Source organism: Pipistrellus hanaki, assembly GCF_964339955.1.
Source record: "Pipistrellus hanaki genome assembly, chromosome: 10".
Lineage (NCBI taxonomy): Eukaryota > Metazoa > Chordata > Mammalia > Chiroptera > Vespertilionidae > Pipistrellus > Pipistrellus hanaki.
In genome coordinates this window covers 47,398,799-47,424,671 of record NC_140512.1, presented here as the reverse complement: position 1 = coordinate 47,424,671, position 25,873 = coordinate 47,398,799, and the positions used below count along the sequence as shown (strand labels likewise).

Below are 25,873 nucleotides of genomic sequence, written 5' to 3'. Positions count from 1 at the left end.
CTCTAAGGATGCCAAAGTAAAATTTACAACGCTGCTATCACTGGAGCGCTTAAGAAGTCACAACTATGTTTCTTACTGAAATAAATTTAGCATTTAACTATATTTAGCTAACACTCAAAAGGCTAACCGAAAATGTCCAGAACTACTCACTTTGTATCTGAAAATTCAAGGCTGATCACATTTAACACTTTTGGTCTGTTAGGATTCATGAAGTATTTAACATAATTGTGAAGTGTCATTTTGCTGTCTGCCTGTCTTGCCACATCAATGACATCTATCACTTTGTCACCACCTGCAGAAAAAAGTTATAGTCTTATTATTGGGCTTAAAAGTTACATCAATAGAGCCCTAAACAAAAGTATATAGCTTACACAAAGAGTCTCCCTATACCCTTAATTTTTAAGTCCAACAGGAACTTTTGAAAAGGAGGATGGTTTTTAAAGGAAAGAAAGTAATTAAGACAGAGCTGCATAATTACTACTGAGTGTGAAAACTTGTATGTTTACATATGCCAATGATTTCTTGTGTGCAGCGCACAATACAAAAATGCATTAGACTGGTTTGTAGAAACTGCCATATGCTCTGAGTTTCACTTCTTCAAGCATAAAATGAGGGGGACTGTCTTTTCCCTTTCACCTCTGTAATACCTAACATTCTAAGTCTACCATTTTGAAAACCTGATCAGTCATTGGGGGACAAGTTAACTATGACAAACAATTTCTGCTTGCCTAGTAGTCTTCTCTTCTAATATTCTGCTTCAAGAAAATATTAGTAGTTATAAAGCAAAAATCAGTCTGTGGAATGAGTTCTCAATTGGAATAAATTTTACAAATTTCCTGTAAAATCATGAGGTGTTGTTTGTACACCACTGCATCATCACCCTAGTAAGCATAATCAGTATTACTATGTCCTACAGGACATTGTAAATATAACAATACTTAACCTATCTGAAATAGAAAACAAATACATGCCATTTTTTACTTTAATATAATTTTACATACGTTAAAAACCTAGTAGACTTTATTTTATACTTAGAAGGCAAGACAATTCTGTTAAATGAATGGCTTTACAAGTACTAAAAAGTCAACTATAAAATAATTTCAATAATTTTTTTCCTATAGTTACATTACACTATATTTACTTTACAGTGCTATGTAAGCAAACAGATTTAGGTTAAACCTCAGCTTCAACCCCTAATTTATCAAATATTCAAAATCACCTGAAGTGAAGTCATGCCATTTAATGAGTCTCCTCTCTGTACCAGTTATCACTGAGCACTGTCAGACTGAAGGCTCAGTAAAAGGACAAGTTCTCAGATACATAACGTACTACAGTGGATGTGCAGTTTTGAGTCAAGTTAAATTGGAGATATAATCCTCAAGTAATACCTACGGTATCTATTGCTGAAGAGGAATGAGATCTACATGTAGTCACTTTATCTATGAATACCATGATGAGAATAAATAACTAAAATGTCAACAGATGAATGATTTTCCCCTTGTTTCTTATGCCTTTCCAGGCCTCAAAATAACAAACTAGGTCCAGACCTTATTAAATGGCAATATCACCAAGTTATAAATATAAAAACAGGTTTGAAAATATCTCTTCTTGCACCTGAATGCTACAGAGGCCTAAATCCAATCCAATTCCCCATTGTCTTTTTCCCAGTATCTGAAGCTACCCATCAGTAATAGTTTGACTAGCAAGTGCCAGAAAATTTGATGACAACAGAAAAAAGCGGCAGGGTGAATCTCAGGAAATAAATAGGCAAAATGTTTCATTCTGGGTTTTTTTTTTTTCACAATGGTAAATTTGTCGAGAAAAAAAGTTTTCAACATAGGAAATATTGAATTACACCTTTTCTGATCCAGGAAATTGAACTAAATTAACCTATTTTCATCCAATTTTTAATATTGTTAGGACAATATCATTTTTACTTTTACCATGTATTCACAAGTACATAAAGGAATCAAGTTCGTACCTACATGACGTTCCACATCCATAACAGAAAATGTAACTGCAGGAAGCCTGAGTCCTAGGTCATCTAACTTAGGGACCATGATAGGGACCTCAAATCCATGTTTCTCCAGATATCTCTGTGTCAGCTGGCTGCCATGCATTTTCACAATGATCTCGTCGGCACTAAGGAAAATGGAAGAGTAAAATGTCATCTTTGTTAAGTTCAGTTTAAAAATAACTCCGATAATGAGTTAATTCATATGCTATATTATTATCTATATTAGTGGTTCTTAACCTGTTATACCTGATTCCTCTTTTTAGAACAAATGTGTTTTTTATAAAGTCCCTTTTAAAGTAAAATTTATAATTACCAATACATATAATTGAAAATATATCCTATATAATAAAAGCCTAATATGCTAAGTGTCCAGTTGACTGGTCGGTTTTTCAACCAATCAAAGTGTAATATGCTAATGATATGCTAAGGCCACTCAACTGCTCACTATGATGTGCACTGACCACCAGGGGCTCTAGTCTTACCTAATAATAAACAAACATGTAAATTGACCGTACCTCCACTACACCATCATCCAATTAGGAGAGATATGCAAATTAACCCAACATAGATGGCAGTTAATTTGCATACACAGGTGCTGAATGATGTGGGCGGGTGGGATGCTTAACGCCTGGGCCTAGTTTGCAGTCCCATTGACACTCAGACTTACTAGCTTTAGGCTACTGACCACAGGGTGGGGCAAGAGGTTTTCCAACGGGGTAGGTTAACTGCCTTCCCCCCAGGCAAAAACCTCCTGGATAGCAAAAGTCTGCAGTTGGAGAAATATGTTCTCCACAGCGTAAGAGAATGACTCTGTACAGGAAACTGGGCTTTCTGCCCCACCCCCAGTCTCTCAGGGCCTCTGGGCAGCGTGAGAAGGTGGGGCTAGAGAGGAAAGAGGAAGCTCCTGAGTGGAAAGAGGTGGCTCAGAGCCTGAGTGGAAAAAGGCTGGGCTGGAGTGGAAAGGTGGTGCTGGCAGCCAGGGAAAGGAAAGCCCATTCTAGCACAAATCTTCGTGCATCGGGCTTCTAGTATTATATAAAATGCCTTAAGTATAAGAGGAAAAAAAATAGTTCATAGTAAAAAATGTATTTCAGTATGTAAATGTTTATATAAGCTACAGTAAAAGAGATACTAGAATACAGTGGTGCCTCACACAACGAACTTAATTCGTTCCATGAGCAAGCTTGTTATGTGGAAAGTTCGTTATGTGAAACGCGTTTTCCCATAACAATACATGTTAAAAAAAATAATTCGTTCTGTAGCATAAAATATGCTAAGATGACATAAAAAAAAATATGCTAAGATGACATATTTTTATTTAGATACATCTAAAAACATAATTTTTTTTAAAAAAAACACATTTTTTTAATTTTAAGACAGACTAAGTAGAGTCTACCGAATCTTGCACATCTTCATCCATTTTCTGCTTTTTGGCCGATGGTTTCATGAAAAACCTGTCCAAAGTTCGCTGTGCGAGGCGTTCGTTATGCGAGGCACCACTGTAATAGGATGTGGATTCCAAAATGATGGTGGAGTAGTGAAAGCTACATTGATACTCTTCCAGACCAAACTGAAAATGCAACTAAAATATAGAAGAACCACTCTGAAAAATCAACTGAAAACTAGCTGGAAATATTTAAATACTATTATATTAATAAAAATACTATTATATTTCCCTGATAACCAAAGATGGAAAGTGGAGACCACATAGAGACTGGTAGGAAGTGCAGAGGCACAAAAGGGCTGCCCAGGCTCCCACAGAGAGCAACTGAAGTTCTGAAGGGATATCTCAGAGCTGTGAGGGGGTTCCCACTGAGAACTCTAGGGTTGTTTTTTGTTTGTTTGTTTGTTTGTTTTTAATTAATTTCAGAGAGGAAGGGAGAGGGGGTAAGAGATAGAAACATCAATGATGAGCTAACACTCTATCCACTGAGCCAAACCGGCTATGGCAGAACTCTGGGGTCTTAAACTCCAAGTTGGGATCCCAGCCCAGAAAACCAGAATTGAGAAAGGTCCCCACAGAACATCTGGCTGTGAAAAGCAGCAGGGTTAATGTCTGCCAGCAAGAGAATGCTGGAAATGCAGGCACCCTCTTAAAGAGCCAATGCACAAAATTTTGTGTATAGCCACTTCCCTTGGGCTCCAGCAGAGGGAAGGTAGAGTGGACTGAAGCTATATGAGCAGTAACCAGGATTGGGGGCTCTGGGATTGGGGAGTAAAGGGCAGCCAACCCAGTTTCCTGTATAGAGTCATTCCCTTACGCTGTGGAGGACATATTTCTCTAGCTGCAGACCTTTGCTATCCAGGAGGTTTTTGCCTGGGGGGAAGGCAGTTGCCCCACCCTGTTGGAAGTCCTCTTGCCCCACCCTGTGGTCAATAGTCTAAAGCTAGTAAGTCTGAGTCTCAATGGGCCTGCAAGCAGAAAGAGGCTCTGGAGGCTTTGAGTCTTTGCCTGATCTACTCCTGAGACTAGAAAAAGCACACCCTGGTGAACATTTTGGTTCTTTCCAAAGGCATCCAGCCCCAGCAAAGGAAGCCACAGGCTGTGGATTGCTGATAGCTCTAAACAGAGTACTCAGGGCCAATCACAAGCAGTACCTGACATTGTCCTGCACTAGAGATTGGCAGTCCTAGCAGATCTCCCTAATACAGAGAAGCAAACCTAAACAAGTAGATCTACCTAATACAGAGAAGCAAATCTAAACAAGTATGGGGAGAGAAAAAACAAGTCCCAAATGAAAGAACAAGATAATTCTCCAGGAGAAGAACTAAATGAAATGGAGATAAGAAATTCATCAGGCTCAAAACAAGCCAGAGTAAAATCATTTGGGTGGGGGTGGGGGGTGGGAGAGTGGGGAGAACCAAGTCAAATTTATAGAAAATATCCCTTTATTAACTTTTGGTTAAGAATATGTTTGTATATTTTCAGAAAACATCTCTGAGACCATGTGGATTCCTGCAACAGAGAGAAATTGACAGGAGTGTTCCAGCCATGAAGACAGAAGAGAAACAGTCCAGAGATGGAAGACATTGACACCGCCTTGCCATACTAGCAGACAGCAGCTGTGCAATGCGGAAGGATGCCCAGGACCAAACCAGAGACGGTCGGACCTGCATCAACACCATTTGTCAACCAACCAGATCTGAAATACCATGCCTGACATGTACATATAAGAAACTGTTTGACATTGAAATTGGGACTCAAAAGAACTGTTAGCCCAGAAAGGAACTCACTACAGACTGATTCATTTGCCTCTCAATATAACCATTATGGCTTGTCTCAGTTTCGGTCTTTATAAGGGAATTCCTTGTATCACATGATCTAAAGCATCTAGGGGAAATAATGAACAACATAAATAGATAAACAAAAACAGACCTGGAGACAAAGAAGCAGCAATCAGACTGTCAAACCTCAGAGGGAAGGTAGGGGAGGGTGGGGGCAAAGGGGAGAAATCAACCAAAGGACTGTGTGCATGCATATAAGCCTAACCAGGGATCATGGACAACAGGGAGTGGGCATACGTGGGAAGGGGTTTGAGATAGGAATGGGGGGGGTGAGGACAATTATGTGATACCATAATCAATAAAGAAATTTTAAAAAAAGAAATTCATCAGACAGAGTTCAAAATAATGATGACAAGGATGTTCAAGAGCATGAGAAAAGATAGTAACTATGAAGAATGACATAGCACTAATAAAGAACACAGTGGAAGGAATACACAGAAGATTAGGGAAAGCCAAGGATCAGACCAGTGAATTAGAAGATAGGTTAAAAAAGAATTACTCATTCAGAGAATCAAAAGAAAAAATAATTTAAAAAACAGGAGGATAATTTAAGGGAGCTATGGGACAACATGAAAATTAACAATATTTGCATAATAGGTATGCCAAAAGAGGCAGAAAGTGAGCAAGGAATAAAGAATATGTTTGAAGAAATAATGGCAGGAAAGTTCCCTAACCTGGTGAAGGAAAAAGTTACACAAGTTCAAGAGGCATAGAGAGTCACAAGCAAAAAGAACCAAAATAGGCCCACACTCAGACACATCATAATTAAAATGCCAAAAATTAAAGACAAAGAGAAAAACTTAAAAACAGCAAGAGAAAGGCAATTTGTTACCCACAAAGGAGCTCCCATAAGCCTGTCAGCTCATTTCTCATTAGAAACTCTACAGGCCTGAAAGGAATGGCATGAGGTATTCAAGGTAATGAAAATCAAGGATCTGAAACTAAGATTACTACCCTGTTTCCCCGAAAATAAGACAGTGTCTTATATTAATTTTTGCTCCCAAAGATGCGCTAAGTCTTATTTTCAGGGGATGTCCTATTTTTCCATGAAGAAGAATACGGTACACATTGTTAAATGAAAATAAAGGAAATTTATTACCTGTATACGGTACGGTAGTACAGTAGTTGCCAACACAAACCAGACAAACTGTGAATCCTACAGTATCAAGAATTTACTCATTTATTCAATGACAATCATGTCATCATCTTCTGGAACATCATCATAACAATCCAATTCCTGAATTTCCTGGTGAATTTCTTGTGACTCCATTTCTTTCAGAATCAGTGGACCAAATCTCTCATGTTTAGCCTAGGGGGGCCTTATTTTCAGGGGATGCCTTATATTTCACTCAGAAGGAAACCTGTAAGTAGATCTTATTTTTGGAGGATGTCTTATTTTCGGGGAAACACGGTATATCCAGCAAGGCTATCATTCAAAATAGATGGTGAAATAAAGAGCTTCCAGACAAAAAAAGGCTAAAGGAGTTTATCACCTCCAAACCAGCACTGCAAGAAATGCTAAAGGGACTGCTATAATGAGAAGAAATAAAGAGAAACATAGGCATAAAGAACAAAAAATGGCAATAAATTAGTACCTATCAATAACCTTAACTGTTATTATTACATGCTCCAATCAAAAGACACAGGATAGCTGAATGGATACAAAAACATGAACCAATTATATGCTGTCTACAAGAAACCCCAACTCAGAACAAAAGATTCACACAGGATGGCAGTGGAGGGATGGAAAAAAATTTACATGCAAATGGAAATGAGAAAAAAAAAAAAAAAAAAAAACTAGGGTAGTGGGGGGTGGGGATTGGTAAGGTATGTACACATATAATACCTTAATAAAAAAAATTAAAAAATATGCCAAAACCGGTTTGGCTCAGCGGTAGAGCGTCGGTCTGCGGACTGAAAGGTCCCGGGTTCGATTCCGGTCAAGAGCATGTACCTTGGTTGCGGGCACATCCCCGGTAGGGGGTGTGCAAGAGGCAGCTGGTCGATGTTTCTCTCTCATCGACGTTTCTAGCTCTCTATCTCTCTCCCTTCCTCTCTGTAAAAAAATCAATAAAATATATTTTTTTAAAAATTAAAAAGTAAACTAGGGTACCAATATTCATATCTGACAAAATAGACTTCAAAATGAAGATCATCACAATAGACAATAAAAGTCACTACGTAATATTAAAGGGATCAATCCACCAAGATTGATGGTAAACTTATATGCACCCAATATAGGAACACCTATATATACAAAAAAATCTTCTAGAGGAATTTAAGGGAGAAATTGACAACAATACAGTCATAGTAGGGAATTTTTAACACCCCACTGACTTCACTGGATAGATCTTCCAGACAAAAAATTAACAAGGAAACAAAGACTCTAAATGATATAATGGATCAAATGGGTTTAACTGACATCTATGGGACAGTTCACCCCAAAGCTGCAGCATATACATTCTTCTCAAGTGCACATGGGTAATTCTCAAAGACAGACCACATATTAGGACACAAAAAAATTATCTAGCCAAAGCAGGTTTGGCTCAGCGGTAGAGCATCGGTCTGCGGACTGAAAGGTCCCGGGTTCGATTCCGGGCAAGGGCATGTACATTGGTTGTGGGCACATCCCCGGTGGGGAGTGTGCAAGAGGCAGCTGGTCTCTCTCATCGACGTTTCTAGCTCTCTATCTCTGTCCTTTCCTCTCTGTAAAAATTCAATAAAATATATTTTTAAAAAACAACAACAAATATCTGTAAGTTCAAGAAGACTGAAATCATATTACGCATTTTCTCCGATCACAGTGGAATAAAATTAGAAATCAACTACAGTAAAAGCATTTAAACACATGGAGGCTAAATAACATATTACTAAACAATGAATGGGTTACCAATGAGATTAAGAAAGAAACCAAAAACTTCCTGAAAATTAACACACAACAACCTCAAATATATGGGACATAGCTAAAGCAGTCCTGAGAGGAAAGTTCATAGCACTACAACATGAAAAATTAATAACAAGAAAAATTAATAATAAACTATTTAACCCTACAACTTAAAGAATTAGAATCAGAAAAATAAGAAAAGCCCAGAGTAAGTAGAAGGAAGAAAATAATATATAATAATCAGAGCAAAAATAAACGACAGAAGCTAAAAAAAAGAAATATATACAAAAATATCAATGAAACTAAGAGCTGGTTCTTTGAAAAGATAAACAAGATTAATGAGCCATTAGCTAGGTTCATCAAGAAACAAAGAGAGAGTATCCAAATAAATAAAATCAAACAAAAGTGGAGAAATAACCATTGACACCACAGAAATACAAAGGATTGTAAGGAATTACTATGAACAAGAGATAAGCTGGACAAAGTGGATGAAATGAACAAACTCCTTAAAAAATACAATCTTTCAAAACTGAATTAGGAAGAATCAGGAAACCAGAATAGGCCAGTGGCAACTGATGACATTCAAGCAGTAATCAAAAACCTCCCAGCAAACAAAGTCCTGGTCCAGACGGCTTCACAGGGGAATTTTACCGAACACTTAAAGAACTAACACTAGATTGGTCGAGCCTGAGCCAGCATGGCTGCGCCCATGTAACCCGCTCCGCACCGGGAAGGCCACGGCGCTGCCGCCCGCTGGGGTCAAACGCCACCATGCTGAGGGCGGTGCGGAGGGTCTCCTCCGGGCCGCCCGCGGATATGCCATCCAGAAGCCAGTCCGGCCCAGCCAAGAAGATGACCCGCCCCCTTCCCCGCTCCTCAAAGATTACCAGGATGTCCCTGGAATTGACAAGGTTGATGATGTCGTGAAAAGACTCTTGTCCTTGGAAATGGGAAATCAGAAGGAGAAGCTAAAAGTCAAGAAAGAACAATTGATGAACAAGGTTGTGGCAAACCCCGAGGACACCAGCTCCCTGGAGGCTCGAATTGTTGCCTTGACTGTCAAGATCCAAAATTATGAAGAACACATGCAGAAATATCGAAAGGACAAAGCTCACAAGCGCTATCTGATGATGAGCATTGACCAGAGGCAAAAGATGCTCAAAAACCTCCGTAAGACCAACTACAAAGTCTTTGAGAAGATATGCAAGGACCTGGGGATTGAGTACATCTTCCCCCCTATGTACTACCGAAGAGCCCACCGCCGCTGGGTGGCCAAGAAGGCTTTGTGCATTCGGGTTTACCAGGAAGCTCAAAAGCTAAAGAAGCAAAAAAGGGCCTTAAAAGCAGCAGCAGCTGCCCAGAAACAACGCCAAATGAACCAAATAAGCTCTTCCCAAGCTGAACCAGAGGCAATCAAGGAAAGCCAATAAATTTTTTTCAAGTTAAAAAAAAAAAAAAAAAAAAAAAAAAAAGAACTAACACTAATACTCCTCAAACTATTCCAAAAAATCCAAGAGGAAGGAACACTTCCAAGCTCTTTTTATGAGGCTAGCATTATCCCAATTCCAAAACCAGATAAAGACACTATAAAGACAGAGAACAACAGGCCAATATTCCAGATGAATATAAATGCTCAAATCCTCAACAAAATATTAGCAAATCAGATCCAGCAATATATTGAAAAGATCATATACCATGACCAAGTGGGATTTATTTTGGGGATGCAAGGCTGGTATAATATTCACAAATCAATAAACATGATACATCACATAAACAAACTGAAAGACAAAAGACACATAATCATAGCAATAGACACAGAGGAAGTATTGGACAAAATCCAACACGCATTTTTGATAAAAAGTCTCAGCAAAGTGGGAACAGAGGGATCATATCTCAACATAATAAACATCATATATGACAAACTAACAGCCAACATCATACTCAATGGGCAAAAACTAAAACCATTTCCCCTAAGAACAGGAACAAGACAGGGATGTCTGCTTTCACCACTCTTATTCAATACAGTACTGGAAGTCCTAGCAACAGAGATGAGACAATAAGCAGTAATAAAAAAAATCCATATTAAAAAGGAGGAAGTAAAACCCTCATTATTCACAGATGACATGATATTGTACACAGAAAACCCCAAAGACTCCACCAAAAAAACTACTAGATTTAATAAAGGAATTTGGCAATGTAGCAGGATATAAAATAAGCACTCAGAAATCGATGGCATTTTTATACACCAATAATGAATCCTCAGAAAGAGAAAATAAACAAACAATGCCATTTGCCACTACAACAAAAATATTAAGACACTGCCCTGGGGTATGGTTCAGTGGAAAGAGTATCCACCTGCGGACAGAAAGGTTCCAGGTTCAATTCCAGTCAAGGGCATGTACTTTGTTTGCAGGTACATCCCTAGTAGAGGGTGTGCAGGAGGCAGGTGATTGATGTTTCTCTCTCATTGATGTTTCTAATTCTCTATCCCTCCCCCTTCCTTTCTGTAAAAAAAAAAATCAATAAAATATACCAAAAAAAAAAAAAATTAAGACACTTAGGAATACACTTAACCAAGGAGGTAAGACTTGTACTTGGAAAACTACAAGATGTTTAAAAAATAGATAGAAGATATAAACAAGTGGAAGAATATACCATGTTCATGGTTTGGTAGAATTAACATCATTAAAATGCCCATACTACCCAAGGCAATCTATAGATTCAATGTAATTCCTATTAATTTCCAAATAGGGTGCATGTGTGTGATTTAAATTTAACCCTTTGCACTCCGAACCATTCTGGACATTGGCTACCAGCTACTCGACGCTACTTTGCGGCGGAAACGTGCATTGAATTAACTCAATTCCCCGTAATCACTAATAAACTGCAATGTCCCCTGAGAGGGGACATCGAGTGATATGCTAGAATTCCGATGTCCCCTGAGAGGGGACAGCGGAGTGCAAAGGGTTAAAATGCGCTTCCTCTCTTTAACAAGCCTAGATATGGATCTAGTGTAAAAGCTTATTAAGAAGAATCAACTTAGATGTCAGGCAGTGAGTAGGGAATGATCTAAATTAGCATGTATAATGCTGTATAATGCTTTTGACTCTCTTTGAGCCACAGGTGACTCAAATACTTTCCACTACCTTTAAAACGTCAAAAAGCCCCTTTCTGCTGCCACCACAGAGGCTGAGCAATAGTACTTCTGGTAGACGTAGGGCAGAGGCAAGCAGGAAAACAACATAAGAAAAAATAGTAGACAAGAGGGAAAAGTAGCACTAGCTGCTATGGTAAGGAACAACTGCCTTAGATGATTGTGTTTCAGACTTTTTGGATTGGGATCCACAGTTAAGAAATATATTTTTACATAGTGACCCAGTACACATGCATATAACAGAAGTTCCATGAAACTATACTCATTTAATCCTATTACTTGCAATGCACTAATATTTTTTTTTTTTAACTGATTTAAGAAAGGAAGGGGGAGAGAGAAACATCGCATTAATCTGTTGCTTCCTGGATGTGCCGGGCCTGGAATCAAACTCGCCACCTTTTGGTGTATGGGATGCTGCTGCAATCAGCTGAACCACCCGGCCAGGACTTCATTTCATTTTTTGATTGAAATAATAATGGGTCATAACCTGACATTTGAAAGCATTGCTTCAGATATGTCAATTTATCAGGTAACATTCTTTGGTCAGAACAGGTTTCCATACCTTGGGAAGACTCGAGAACGTAATTCCTTCACAAAAGTCCTAGTTCCAGCTTGCACTGGTTTGGAACCATCATCAATTTCGGTGTAGTCGTGCCTGTGCCAGTTTCTTCTCTTTTTCACTGGATTTTTTAGATTAAAAAAAAAGAAACATTTGGTACATAGTGATACTATGTACTTTCTAATCATTAGATAATTAAACATAACAATTTTTAAATACAATAAAAACTCTCATATTTTGTATGCATTTCTAGGCTGAAGAAGTAAATTTTACTTTATATACTACAGCAACTATAGGCAATTAACTGTTTTTTTAATCTACTCTTTTTGTTTCATAATAATTTAAAATTAAATCAAGGGATTCAAATTAGCAGATGGAGCCTTTTATAAGATCTGCATTTACAATACTATAATATCTCACAATTATTTAAAATCATGATTTTTACAGATCATCCAAATCATTCTCTCAGAATAGGGTCTTTGATCCTATATCGGAAATCTATTTTTAACAGCACAGCTCCCTTCTCTTTTATGTCAAGATTTATTCCCCCCAATAAGCATGGTTATACCAACACAAAAAAGAGCGGGTGACTGCATCACAAATAAAGACAGACAAGTGGAATCACAGAATAAATGGCTTTAAGGTTACTTCTAATGCCTAGCTCCAGCAGAATGTAATCTTGAATACTCACAGCAGTCAAAATCAGGAGACTTGGGGGGGGGGGGGTGCAGGGGGAGGGGAAATAGAGGAATAAGGACACATATGAAACACCTTAATCAATAAATTTGTTTTAAAAATCAGGAGACTAGAATGTGACTCCTAGTTTGGCCATAACTATTCTGCCACCTTGGGCAAGTAATTTAACACGTTTGTCTCCAGTTTCCTCAGTATGGAAAGGGAGGGGATGGGTGCTGCGTTTCCATCTGTGTTGAGGAACCCTTAATAAAGGGGAAGAAGGGAAAGAGGCTGAGGGAGGAGCTCTAGACCTGATTCCTCTTTCCACCAGGGTGGCACCACCTACCTAACTTTTGTGTGGTATTAATACAAGATTTCAGTCATATATATATATTTTTTAAAGTTTAAAAAGCACTCTTAAGCTTTATATTGATGTCTGCAACTTACTTAGAATGCATAAAAAATAAGATGATAGTGAAATAGTTACATGGACAGATATGTGGTAAAGCAAAAAACATAAAATGTTAATAGAATATATATAATGGATTTAGAGGTACTCATTATAAAACTCTTTCAACTTTTCCTGTATGTTTAAACATTTTCATAACAAAATGTTGGGTGGGGAATAAACTGTGAGTCTAAGTTACTTCACACCTTCACTGTACAATAATCATCCTATATAAAGAGGCAATATGCAAATTGACCCTCACACCCTTACAAGATGGCTGCCCACAACCAGGCTGGCAGGGCGGTTAGTGAGGGACAACCAAATGACTAAACAGCAGGCCGTGTGGGGTGACCAGGCCAGCAGGAGGTTACTGAGTGATGACCAAACTACTGAACAGCAGGCTGCGTGGGGCAACCAAGACAGCAGGAGGGGGACAGTTGGGAGCAACCAGGCCAGCAGGGGGGTGAAGAGGGGGGGGAGTTGGGGGCAACCAGGCTGGCACTCAGAGTCAGTGAGGGGCAATCAGGCCAGCAGGGCGGGGGGCTTGGGGGGACAGTTAGGGGAAACCAGGCAGGCAGGTGAGCGATTAGGAGCCAACGGTCCAGGATTGCGAGGGAGATGTACAACTACCAACCATTGGACATCCCCAAGGGGTACTGTATTGGAGATGGTGCAGGCTGGGCTGGGGGGACCCCTCCCCCCCAATGCATGAATTTTGTGTACTGGGCCTCTAGTAATAACACAGTAGGTCCTCAGGTTACATCAGAGATCCGTTCCTAAGGCTCGATGTAATGTGATTTTCGCCATAAGTCGGAACCCATCTACATAAGCACCTATATCATTCACATGGAGCACATACACAACAGTAATGAAGTGAAACAATAAAAAAAAAAAAATTTAAAGAAAGGTAACAATTCCTGACCTTCACTTGTGTAAAATAAATAATAAAAAACATAAAGCACATATGTACATACATCGAAATGACAGAACTTTTTGTTTTTATAAATAAATGGGAGATGGCAACGTAACCATGAAACTATGTACGTTGAGTCCAACGTAACCCAAGGACTGCCTGTAATACTGATTTCTCATATGGATAAGAAGTCAAACTAAACAATCAATAGGGATGGACTTATTCATATCTAAGAGTCTAAAACAAGATCTCTAAGAAATTTATGGCAGTCAGACCTTCAATATAGAAGACCGTAAATTCCATTTTTTTTAATGTATTTTATTAATTTTTTCACAGAGAGGAAGAGAGAGGGATAGAGAGTTAGAAACATTGATGAGAGAGAAACATCAATCAGCTGCCTCCTGCACACCCCCTACTGGGGATATGCCCTCAACCAAAGTACATGCCCTTGACCAGAATCAAACTTGGGACCCTTCAGTCCATAGGCCATTGCTCTATCCACTGAACCAAACTGGTTAGGGTCCCCCTTTTTTTTAATCTCATGAGAAAAATTGAGAATCATAGAACAACCTTCCTAGAAAATCCAATTAAGGTATCTTTTGTGTCTTATTTTTTCTCATTTAAAATCACTTCTAAAATTCAAAAGTATTTAATTCCTGGCTTTTTTCCTTTTCTATATGTATATATAGATAAACAACCCCATTTTATTTTCAACGAGGATCATAATTCTGCTTACCTTTCTTATTATACCATGACCAATTTCTCCTTAATAGTCAAAAGCAATTTAAAATGGCTTAGAATTATTTTAAGATATAGATGCAGATGCATGTTATAATCATTTTTTAATTCTTATGTACTTTGTCCATCCTGAATCTTTCTTCAAACAAAGTTGGGATTGATATTCATATACATAAATATGTTTCCCTCATTAATTCCTTGGGATAAATTCCTAAAAATGCGAAAAGAAATACTCAAAATTTTAAAGATACTAGCTACAAATTGCAAAACTAACTGCCTTCAGAAAAGTGGCAGGTGACTCACATTCTTACCAATGTACATACACAGCCTGTTTCAAAGCCCTGGGTCAATCAGTATTGGAAAGAAAAGGAAATGCTGCTCATTTGGTAAGTAATTGTGATATTACATTGTTTTAATGTCATTTTTGCAGAAATGATTAGAATTAGAACAGATTGGGATTGGTTAGCTATGGGTTTGAACTCTAGCTCTGCCAAATAGTTACATAAAAGAGCTATTAGATCACTTTTCTCACATCATGCTGTTATAAATATCAAAGGAGATAACATAGGTCAAGTACTTAGCATAGTGCCTGGCACCCAGTAAGGTTTCCTTTTTAATGTTCAGACATGGAGGATGTTAACAGAAGGATATGACTATCCTGTGGGGTCAACACATTTGACACACAAAATCAGCCACTGTAAGAGCTAACAGAATCTCTTGAAGGAAGGAGGCCACTGAAGAAATATTTCAGTAGTGTTCATGGGGAAAAGAGAGTATTTTGAATTTGAATTGCATGTGCCTGGAGAGCACTGAGAATATATGTTTAGGTATTTGGCTGGTTTTTTTTTATATCTGTCCTCCAATAGAGTTCTTAATTCCCATAAGAGGTAAAGTCTAAATTCACCATGTTAAGTGGGTATCATACTGTCTATCAGGGGTCTTCAAACTACGGCCCGCGGGCCACATGCGGCCCGCAGAGGAGTCTGATCCGGCCGGCCAGGTTTTTTGGGCAGTGAGCGCAGCCGAGGTGTTACAGTAGGAATTAGTAGTTCATATAGTCCGGCCCTCCAGCTCTCTGAGGGACCGTGATCTGGCCCCCACTTTAAAAAGTTTGAGGACCCCTGGAGATGGTATCTATAATAATAATGATTCCTGGGGCACTCCAAAAGGAACAGGAAACCTGAATGGCAAGCAAGAAGGGCTTCATAGTAGAGGGAAAGGCTTCATAGTAGAGGGCAAGGAACTAAGTGGATTATCCAAGTTGGGTGTGTGGAGGATAAAGGGTAGGAAAAACAAGCCTTAAATCAAAATGTAAGAGATTACTAGATCTTGGTCATTTTCCCTTGGGTATTTAGAGTTGGACTTCTGCCCAAAGACAGCCAGTGCCTGTGTTATTCAAGGATAAGAAGCACTGAAGGGCCAGATAATACAGTCTCTCTGATGCCTCGTTATTCAAAATGCAGGTCATGATCCATTACGGATTGTGAAATCAATTTAGTGAGCATGACAAGCTTTTTAAAAAATTAAATCATATAGGAAAAAAATAGGGTACATAACATGCACATTACTCTGCCTCATAGTAACCAACTTAATATTTCATAAAAATTAAATTTAAATTATATAATTTTGGGATTATATGCTTAAATTCTAAACTAAAACTGTTAGCAATTTTAGTTATATTTTTCTTTTTCAAATAACAAAATAGTATTTACTTCCTTCAAGAATCACTGTCAATAATTATATCAAGTGATACAGTACGTGTACTTCAATGCTACATAAAATAAAAACCTTTAAAAATATTTATGAGCCCTAACAGGTTTGACTCAGTGGATAGAGTGTTGGCCTGCGGACTGAAAGGTCCCAGGTTGGAGCCCGGTCAAGGGCAAGTACCATGGTTGCAGGCATGTACCCCGTAGGGAGTGTGCAGGAGGCAGCTGATCACTGTTTCTCTCTCATTGATGTTTCTAACTCTATATCCCTCTCCCTTCTTCTATGTAAAAAATCAATAAAATATATTTTTTAAAATTTATGAAATTAGCCAATTACACATGTAACAATTCTATCAACCTGCTAACCTCAAATTTTATGTGTAGTAACAGCAAAATAGATATTCTGTATTTTATAAGGAAATATTTTAATGCATTAATATAGTTTAAATTTCTAAATTCCTTAGAAAGAAATTTGATAAATCAATAACATTTCTAACAAAACATATGAGCAGTCAGTTGCCAGTAAGTCTCTTAAAAAATTACTTGACCATGATCTCAGAACAAAATTTATTTTCTTTTTTAAGGAACAGAAAAAATTCTGCATTCAAAATAAAAAGGTTGTATATACAGATTACCTATAGCTGACCCAAGTGTTTATCAGGGCAAACTGAGTAAAAGGTTCCTTTCTGTCCTAAAATGACTACATCTAAAGTTATTCCTTTTAGTTTAATGAACATAAGAACCCTGGTTTGCAGTGTAAATTTTAAAGGAAAAAGTAGTAAGGACATATTTCAAAGCCTTTAAATCTCTATTATCACATTTGTACAACAATAATATTTCAATCTATTCCTCTGAAGCATTTGTAAAAAGCTAAGAATAAGCCGAAACCGGTTTGGCTCAGTGGTAGAGCGTCGGTCTGCGGACTGAAAGGTCCCGGGTTCGATTCCGGTCAAGGGCATGTACCTTGGTTGCGGGCACATCCCAGGTAGGGGGTGTGCAAGAGGCAGTTGGTCGATGTTTCTCTCTCATCGACGTTTCTAGCTCTCTATCTCTCTCCCTTCCTCTCTGTAAAATATCAATAAAATATATTTAAAAAAAAAAAAAAAAAAAAAAGCTAAGAATAAATATCATTGTCTCTGTCTGTAGGTTCCCTCCCGAGGATGCGGGAGCTTCCGTGCCTGTGCTCTGCCAGCTCAGGAAGAAGAGTATCCGCAGAGACTTGGTCTGAACCCTCTGTCTTCTTCTGGATGGAACTGTTGGAGACTGGTTTCAAGCAGAGAGGATGGCTGGAGCAGGACTCCAAGTCATACTCAACATGATGACCAAATTTGGGAAATAGAAGTACTCTTGATCAGGTACACATTAAGTACTGAACTCCAACTTTTATTTGAGCTTCTAGTACTTACTCAAGGAGGATCCATGTAGAACTGCACAGTTGGGACAGTGATACAAGTCAATGTCAACAGCATGATGTTCTTCTACTCCAACACAGCTAAGGTAAAGAAAATAAAGCAAATAGGTAAGTAAGTTTAAAATCTTTTCTTAACTGTATTTAGACTGGTTGGAATTTACCTGAGAAATGTACACCAACTCACCAATAAATTTTGTAGAATACATGCAAGGATAAATTTTATTCTCACCCCTACACACTTACTAAATAATTGTGGGAGAGAATATATCCAAATACATGGGAAGTGAGTTACTATTAGCAGCAGTAGAGACATTAAAAGTAATGCAATTATAAGCCATTAGACCTTCAACCATTATGTGCCAATTGTTATGATATTTAATGTTTGTGCTCCCCCCAAGTATACCAGCAGAAACTGTAACCCTCCAGTGCAGCTGTATTTATTTGGAGATAAAGCCTCTAAGGCAGTGGTCGGCAAACTCATTGGTCAACAGAGCCAAATATCAACAGTACCATGACTGAAATTTCTTTTGAGAGCCAAATTTTTTAAACTTAAACTTTTTCTAACACCACTTCTTCAAAATAGACTTGCCCAGGCCGTGGTATTTTTTGGAAGAGCCACACTCAAGGGGCCAAAGAGCTTCATGTGGCTTGCAAGCCGCAGTTTGCCGACCATGGCTTTAAGAGAAGTAATTACTGTTAAATGAGGGCATAGGGTTGGGCCTTGATCCCATAGAATCAGTGTTCTTATAAGAAACTCTGAAAGCAAATTTCGTAAGAATCATTTTCAACCTTTCATTTCTCCTACTATTTATTTCTCTTATGAAACTATCCTTCATATTCAAAACACCTCCTTTTTCCTAACAGCAAAATGCTCAATGTTTATTAGATGTGTGTGTGTGTGTGTGTGTGTGTGTGTGTGTGTGCGCGCGCGCGCGTGCACGCGCGCGCTTGTGTGTTTTGTGTAGAGGGCAGGGTTTCCTACAGAGTTGCCAATCTGACCTTTGCTAAACAGCTTCCATCAATAGCCTCATTGCCATTCAGTACATAAAGAAGTGACAACTTTAGCACTTTCTATTGTCTTAAATCTTCTGAAATTGTTGCTTAGCTGGCATTTTTTTGACAATTGATAAGAACACAATTGAATTAATGAATAACCGGAATACCCTATGATCTGCCAAACATTCTTTTTCCCTCTCAGATAATGCTCTCATTTATATTCTTTACTCTTGGTGTTAGAAGAGTGGAGTGGGTGGCCAAATTCTTTAAGATCTTACTGTCAGTGGACTCCACTGGATATCCCTCTTGCTTCAAATGCTCTCCCCATTCGTCATCAACCATTCTTGTCAACTCAAATTCCTCTCTAGTAAAACTACACTGGCTCTCCTCCAAGAAAGCCCTTCAACATTTTATGGATGTCCATTTCCATTTATTTATGCCTAATCTTGAGCTATTTTATATACCATATTTCTGTAATTGAGCTCAAGATCTCTCTCAGTACCAAGTACAGTGCCCCTCAACACAATGACCCCGGTAAATTTCTGTTGATTAACAGTGCTGAAAACTTATTTGACTACAGGTATGTTGTGGTAAAGGTATAAGCAACGTTTTTAAAAGTCTATTCAGCTTGAATTTTGTAAGAATTTGAAATAGGAACAGTTGGTAAAAAAAAGAAAGGTCTTTCAACATATAAATTAGATATTTTTCACCTTTCCTTAGAAGGGTATAGTAATAAAATTCATTCATTTTAAATTTTGTTTTAGTACAGTTTTCACCTATGTATCAAAAGTTCACCTTCTTGCTCAAAGCACCAAACTATTTGATTTCCTAGTAATGAAAAGACTGAGTCAGCCGAAACCGGTTTGGCTCACTGGATAGAGCATCGGCTTGGGGACTGAAGGGTCCCGGGTTCAATTCCGGTCAAGGGCATGTACCTTGATTGCGGGCATATCCCCAGTAGGGGGTGTGCAAGAGGCAGCTGATTGATAACTCTCTCTCATCGATGTTTCTAACTCTCTATCTCTCTCCCCTTCTCTCTGTAAAAAAATCAATAAAATATATTAAAAAAAAAAAAAAAAAGAAAAAGAAAAAGAAAAGACTGAGTCACTCTGCAACCTCCAAAGGCCCACACTAACATTATCAATGGGGTGGGGAGTGGCCTTTGAGGTGAATTAACTCCAGGAATATAGACAGCTGACAAACTGCTGTTCATATATCCTATCATTGAACTCTAGATTCAGTTAAGGTCTAAGATAGCGATAAGCCAGGCAAGGCCTACCCAGCATTGTTTTAGTTAAAAAGAGTCAGTTGGGCCGAAGCCGGTTTGGTTCAGTGGTCTGCGGACTGAAAGGTCCCAGGTTCGATTCCGGTCAAGGGCATGTACGTTGGTTGCGGGCACATCCCCAATGGGGGGTGTGCAAGAGGCGGCTGGTCAATGTTTCTCTCTCATCGGCGTTTCTAGCTCTCTATCTCTCTCCCTTTCTCCTCTCTGTGAAATATCAATAAAATATATATATATTTTTAAAAAGTGTCAGTTGGCTTCAGTGGGATGTGTATATTTTGGAACTAGAAGGCTTGGTTTGATTTCTAGCTCCACTAGTTTTGACTTTGAGCAAATTTCTTAATCTCCCTGAGCAGGACTTCCCCTAGGATTAACTGGGGCAAGAAATGTAAATATATAAAGTACAGGGGTTGGCAAAGTAAATATATTAAACTAGAGGCCCAGTGCACAAAATTCATGCATGGGGCCGGGAAGGGGGGTATCCCTCTGACCAGCCTGCACCCTCTCCAACCTGGGACCCCTCTAGGGATGTCCGACTGCCCGTTTAGGCCCAATCTCAGTGGGACATCCCTCTCACAATCCAGGACTACTGGCTCCCAAGTGGTCAGCTGCCTGCCTTCCTGATTGCCCCTAACCGCTTCTGCCTGCCAGCCTGATCACTCCCTAACCACTTCCTGCCAGCCTGATTGATGTCTAACTGCTCCCCTGCCAGCCTGTTTGCCCCCAACTTCCCTCCTCTGCCAGCCTGGTCAGCCCTAACTGCCCTTCCCTTGCAGGGCTGATTGCCTCCAACTGCCCTCCCTTGCAAGTCTGGTGCCTCCCAACTGCCCTCCCCTGCTGGCCATCTTGTGGCAGCCATCTTGTGTCCACATAGGGGCAGACATCTTTGACCACATGGGGGCAGCCATATTGTGTGGTAGAGTGATGGTCAATTTGCATATTACTATTTTATTAGATAGTATAGAGGCCTGGTGCATGGGTGAGGGCCAGCTGGTTTGACCTAAAGGGTGTCCTGGATCAGGTGGGGGTTTCCTTGGGGCATGGGGCAGCCTGGTTGAGGGGCCTGTGATGGTTTGCAGGCCAGCCACATCCCCTGGCAACCCAAGCAGAGGCCCTGATATCTGTAATTTATTTACCTTCTACAATTGAAACTTTGTAGCCTGGAGTGGAGCCAAGCCTCCTGCTCGCTCCATGGCCAGCAGCCATTTCTGTTTGGATTTGTTTACCTTCCATAATTGAAACTTTGTAGCCTTGAGTGGAGGCTTAGGCCAACAAGGGCAGGCGGAAAGCTTGGCTTCTTCCATTGCCTGGGAAATCCAAGCCTCCCTCCTGCTCTCTGTGGCTATAGCCATCTTGGTTGGGTTTATTTGCATACTCACTCTGATTGGCTGGTGGGCATGGCTAGTAGGTGTAGCAGAGTGATGGTCAATTTGCATATTAGGTAGGATAATAAATAGCAGCCATTACTATTATCATGTTTCTATTACGAACCAGTCACAGGTCCTATAGCTCTGAGCTTATTACCTAAAAGATAAGAGATCTGAGGTTCAGCAGGAAACTTGGCTTTATAATTAAGCTTAATATTTTTTCTTCTATGAGAAAATTTTGTTTTCCAGAGAACACTTAAGTAGATACCCAAAAGACCATTCTTTAAGGAGAAAAAGGGGAATTTTTCAATTTTTAATTAATTTTTTATGTTTGAGTTCCCTGGAATCAGTCTGCCTATGTACACTCCCATCCCCAGTGTGCAGGAGACAGCCAATCAATTATTCTTATCATTGATGTTTCTATCTCCCCCTCTCTAAAATAAAAACATCATATTTTTAAAAAAGAAATTTAAATAAATCCAAATAAAACGCTAGAACAACAGTTTTGCTAGTCCAAAGACCTTATTTTCCACCCCAGTGTTGGCTTAATAGGTTGATATTCCTACTAAAAGTACTAGGATGCCAGCAGGCATTTTCACCTTTAAATAACATTTTATGTAGTGTTTTAACCCTGAGATACTTTATTACCAGAGAGCAGTTAAAGTAAAAATTTATAATTTGCATATATTAAATATTTTCAATGAAAATCAAACTAATGACTTATGATTAAGTCGGTGGTTCAGGAAGTACTCAACTTCTGTTATTTTCTTGCTGACATATAAAATTGTTTTCACAAAATTAAGTGCTTTTCTTTATAAGTTGGGTATAGCAGAGTTCTATTTTGGAGAAGATTTTATATTTGATACATTAAAGCTATTTATTGCTATATTATGTGCTTAACTATATTTAACAAGGGTTTTGAATGAAGTACAGACTCTGAATCAAATTTCTTCAATTCATAATTTTAGAAAATTAGACATTTTTCCAGACTCCAACAGCTGACTCAAGCTTCCAACTGTCCCAGTGTTTCCTGAGCTATTTCCAACCAGCTGACTATGAACATTTATGCTAATAAGGGTGAAGGAGGAAGACAATAAAACAAGGAATTGAACAAAGAACACGAGAGTAAAATAAGGAGGAACTGAAGATTCAATAATAGGAGTGCTCTCTTTACAAAATGCACCCCTTTTTATAAAGCTGGAAATCCTGCTGACAAGCTTCTAATTAAATTTGCTCCAAGATGAACATGTGAAATAGAGGACGCCAAGCTTCCGCAAGCAGGCCATCAGTGGGGGTCAGTTGGGGGTGATCAGGCAGTCAGGGGGGCAGTTGAGGACAAGCAGGCCAGTGGGAGGGCAGGTGGGGCTGGCAGGCAGAGTGGTTAGAGGCGATCAGGCAGGCAGGGAGGTGAACTATTAGGAGTCAGTGGTCCCAGACTGCGAGAGGGATGTCCTACTGCCAGTTTAGGCCTGTGGGATCGGGCCTAAACAGGCAGTTGGACATCTCTTGAGGGTTCCCAGATTAGAGAGGGTTCAGGCCAGGCTGAGGAATACTGCTCCCCCTCTCTCCCCACACGAATTTCGTGCACCAGGCCACTAGTTCATAATAAATATTCCTACATGAAATTATACAGATTACCAAGAAGGTCTCGAAGAACTTCAATTCAATTACAAATCAGTATTCATGGGTAGTACTGAGTTGCCCAGAAAAGGTCAACCACAAACAATGGACCATTCTATTCTAAATCATACAAGTAAAGAAAAAAACATACCGTGCATACTATGTAAGAAGGACTTTTTACCTATTTATGTTAGATTCATTCAAAAGATAAATCACTATGTTGTACACCTGAAATTAATATGTTGTATGTTAACTGTTATTAAAAAATAAAATTTAAAATATATCTTCTATTCACACATACATTAAAAATCTATGTTTTTACCAAGAATAACTTATAAGTTCCTCAAAGTCCATTTTGTAATTCTTCTTCATTTCCACTAGAGGTCAGATGATAGATGATTGGCAAATATAAGAATATAGGCAGTCCTCGCTTAGCATGGTAGTACAGAAGCATAACAATAATCATGCAAGTTAAAACTATACAAAGCTATCTCAATAACCAATGGGAAAATTACATTGTTTACTGACCTTTAAAAATGTTTGTCAAAACATTAAAAAAAAAAAAAAAAAAAACTTACTGTCGGTTATAATATATAGAGAAGTGAAAAATAGTACAACTGGTATTTATATCATTTAAGCACCTTCACTGAGTGCCTCTGGCTGCGGCTCCAGAGTCTAGCGAAAGGCTCTATGTCAACATTGCTACTGGGAGTCATTATTCCACTTAGGCTCAATTTAGATTTCACTTCCAGAATCACCACTTTTTGTTTCTTTGCTGCACTTTCATCTTTATTGGCCACTTCCCTCTTTTGATTACCCTGTTTGTAAAATGTCATGTGAGTTTATACTGGGAGACCAGGAGGCAGCACAGGACACGCTTTCCTGTCTGTGTGTGAACTGAAGAACAGATAGGCACATGTTATTAACACACTGATTTGCTGATCTGCATACTGAAGAGTTAGCAGCCAACTTTGTACTTTATGAAGTTAATACATCATGGTGACTAAAATCTGAATCTTGTTATCGGGGGACTAGTGTTATTTAACTAAATCATATGATATTGTGACATACTAAGAAATATGTTTGGTCTTCATCTCTGGTTTCTGGCAAAGAGTGCCTGAAACCCTTGTAATTACCTGAGTGACAGTGTGAAAGGCACATCTCTGATTTTTCAACCACAACAAGCCCCTTTCAACCACACCTGAGTGCATGCTAATACAGTGCACTAAGTGGGCTCCCAGATAACTTCAGGATGGGGGCTGGTTGCCAGAGGAACCAACCAGGTGATTAGAGTGTTAGAACTTCCCACCTCAGGCCCCCTAACCTTTGAGTGGGGATTGGGCTAGGGGTTGAATTAATCACCAATAGCCAATGATTTGATCAATCATGCAGGAGTTCAGAGTGCTTCAGGGTTGGTGAATGCATCCATGTGGCAGGAAGGGACAAACCTAAAGGGACAGACGCCCCTGTACGTGGGACCCTGTAGGACTCGACTTTGTACCTCCCTCTTTATCTGGCAGGTCATTTGTAACCTTTATAATAGCAAGTAGTGTGTTTCCTTAGATTCTGTGAGCCATTACAGCAAATTATCAAACGTGAAGGGGGAATCAGGGCAGCTACAATTTGTAGCCTAGTCAGGAAAAAAAAAAAGTGTAGGCAACCTAGAAACCCACTATTTGCCACAGGTGTCTAAAGTAGGGGCAAACTGGGACTGAGCTCTTAACCTGTGAGGTCTGCACTAACTCTGACAATAAGTGTCACAGATGAATTAAAATTGTAGGACACCCAGTTGGCATTACGGAGAACTGGATTATTGCTTGGCACAGCAAATCCACACATTTGGTATCATGAGTGTTGTAAGCAGACACAGTATTCCCTTGCATGGTAATTAAAATCTGTGCATATTAGAACTGTGCTAAGTGAGACTGCTATATAACACTAGAGGCCCAGTGCATGAAATTCGTGCATGGGTAGGGTCCCTAGGCCTAGCCAGCTATCAGGAACAATCAGGGCCCTGCAGCTGCTGGCAAGGCCTCCCTTCCTTGGCTGCCAGCTGCCAGCTGGGGCCTTCCTTCATTCCATGCCACCCCCTGGTTGTCAGCACACATCATAGCAAGAGATCGAACTCGCAGTCTCCCAGTAGAACTCCCGAGGGAACAATTTACATATTAGGCTTTTATATATATAGATTCTCTAAAAGAGCTTTTTAAAAACTACTCCACAGGAGTTAAGATTATCCAAAAGACTGAGAGATGCTGGGCTGAGATGAAATCACTTTAGGTTCCAGCTGGACTTCTGAGAGAATTCAACAAGCTGGGAATCTAGCCCAAGTGTTAAATACAACAATTCATCTCAGATTTTTTTTTTTTTTTTCATGAAACACTGTGGGGCGATTATATTCCACCTGGGGAACATGTTTTAGAAGTTAATTTTCAGACTCAGCAGCTGTGAAAAGTTTATTACAAATTTAATGTTTCTATAATTACAATTGTGATGATTTTATAATTTAAATTTACAAAATTTTAAAAAAGTCTTACAATTTAAAAATTGATAGAAAGTACCAGTAAGTCAAGAATATTGTAAAACCACTCCCTTAACAATGTAGGGTACCAAGTTAGTGACAGCAGTACCAAGCATTTGCTGCATACATTATTGGAATACATGTAAGTAAAAAAGTCAATAACTGAAAACACACTAAAACTTTTTAAGCTCTTTTTTTCAACCTCAGGAGAAGCCTATCAATGATGCTTGTCTCAGATTTCCCTTATCATGATATACTTAACAACTACCTATAGGGCACTGACTAGGCTCAAGC

General features: G+C 39.0%; 2 protein-coding genes across 2 annotated transcripts in view; one reads left to right on the top strand and one right to left on the bottom strand.

Annotated features, from left to right (window-relative positions):
- The window catches only part of KDM7A (lysine demethylase 7A), an 81,973-nt gene that overhangs the window by 40,461 nt on the left and 15,639 nt on the right, over positions 1-25,873 (bottom strand). The window contains exons 2-5 of the mRNA XM_084896744.1: positions 17,789-17,874; positions 11,903-12,020; positions 1,982-2,142; positions 151-292 (exon numbers count right to left, since the gene is read on the bottom strand). Of these exons, the coding sequence (XP_084752870.1) occupies positions 151-292; positions 1,982-2,142; positions 11,903-12,020; positions 17,789-17,874 (507 nt within the window). The remainder of the gene's footprint in view (positions 1-150; positions 293-1,981; positions 2,143-11,902; positions 12,021-17,788; positions 17,875-25,873) is intronic.
- On the top strand, positions 6,206-9,651 carry LOC311629296 (small ribosomal subunit protein uS15m-like; the record flags this gene model as incomplete). The annotated part of the gene is made up of 2 exons (XM_084897280.1): positions 6,206-6,219; positions 8,851-9,651. 2 exons carry the CDS (start codon positions 6,206-6,208, stop codon positions 9,614-9,616), a joined length of 780 nt encoding a protein of 259 aa, XP_084753406.1. The 3' UTR covers positions 9,617-9,651.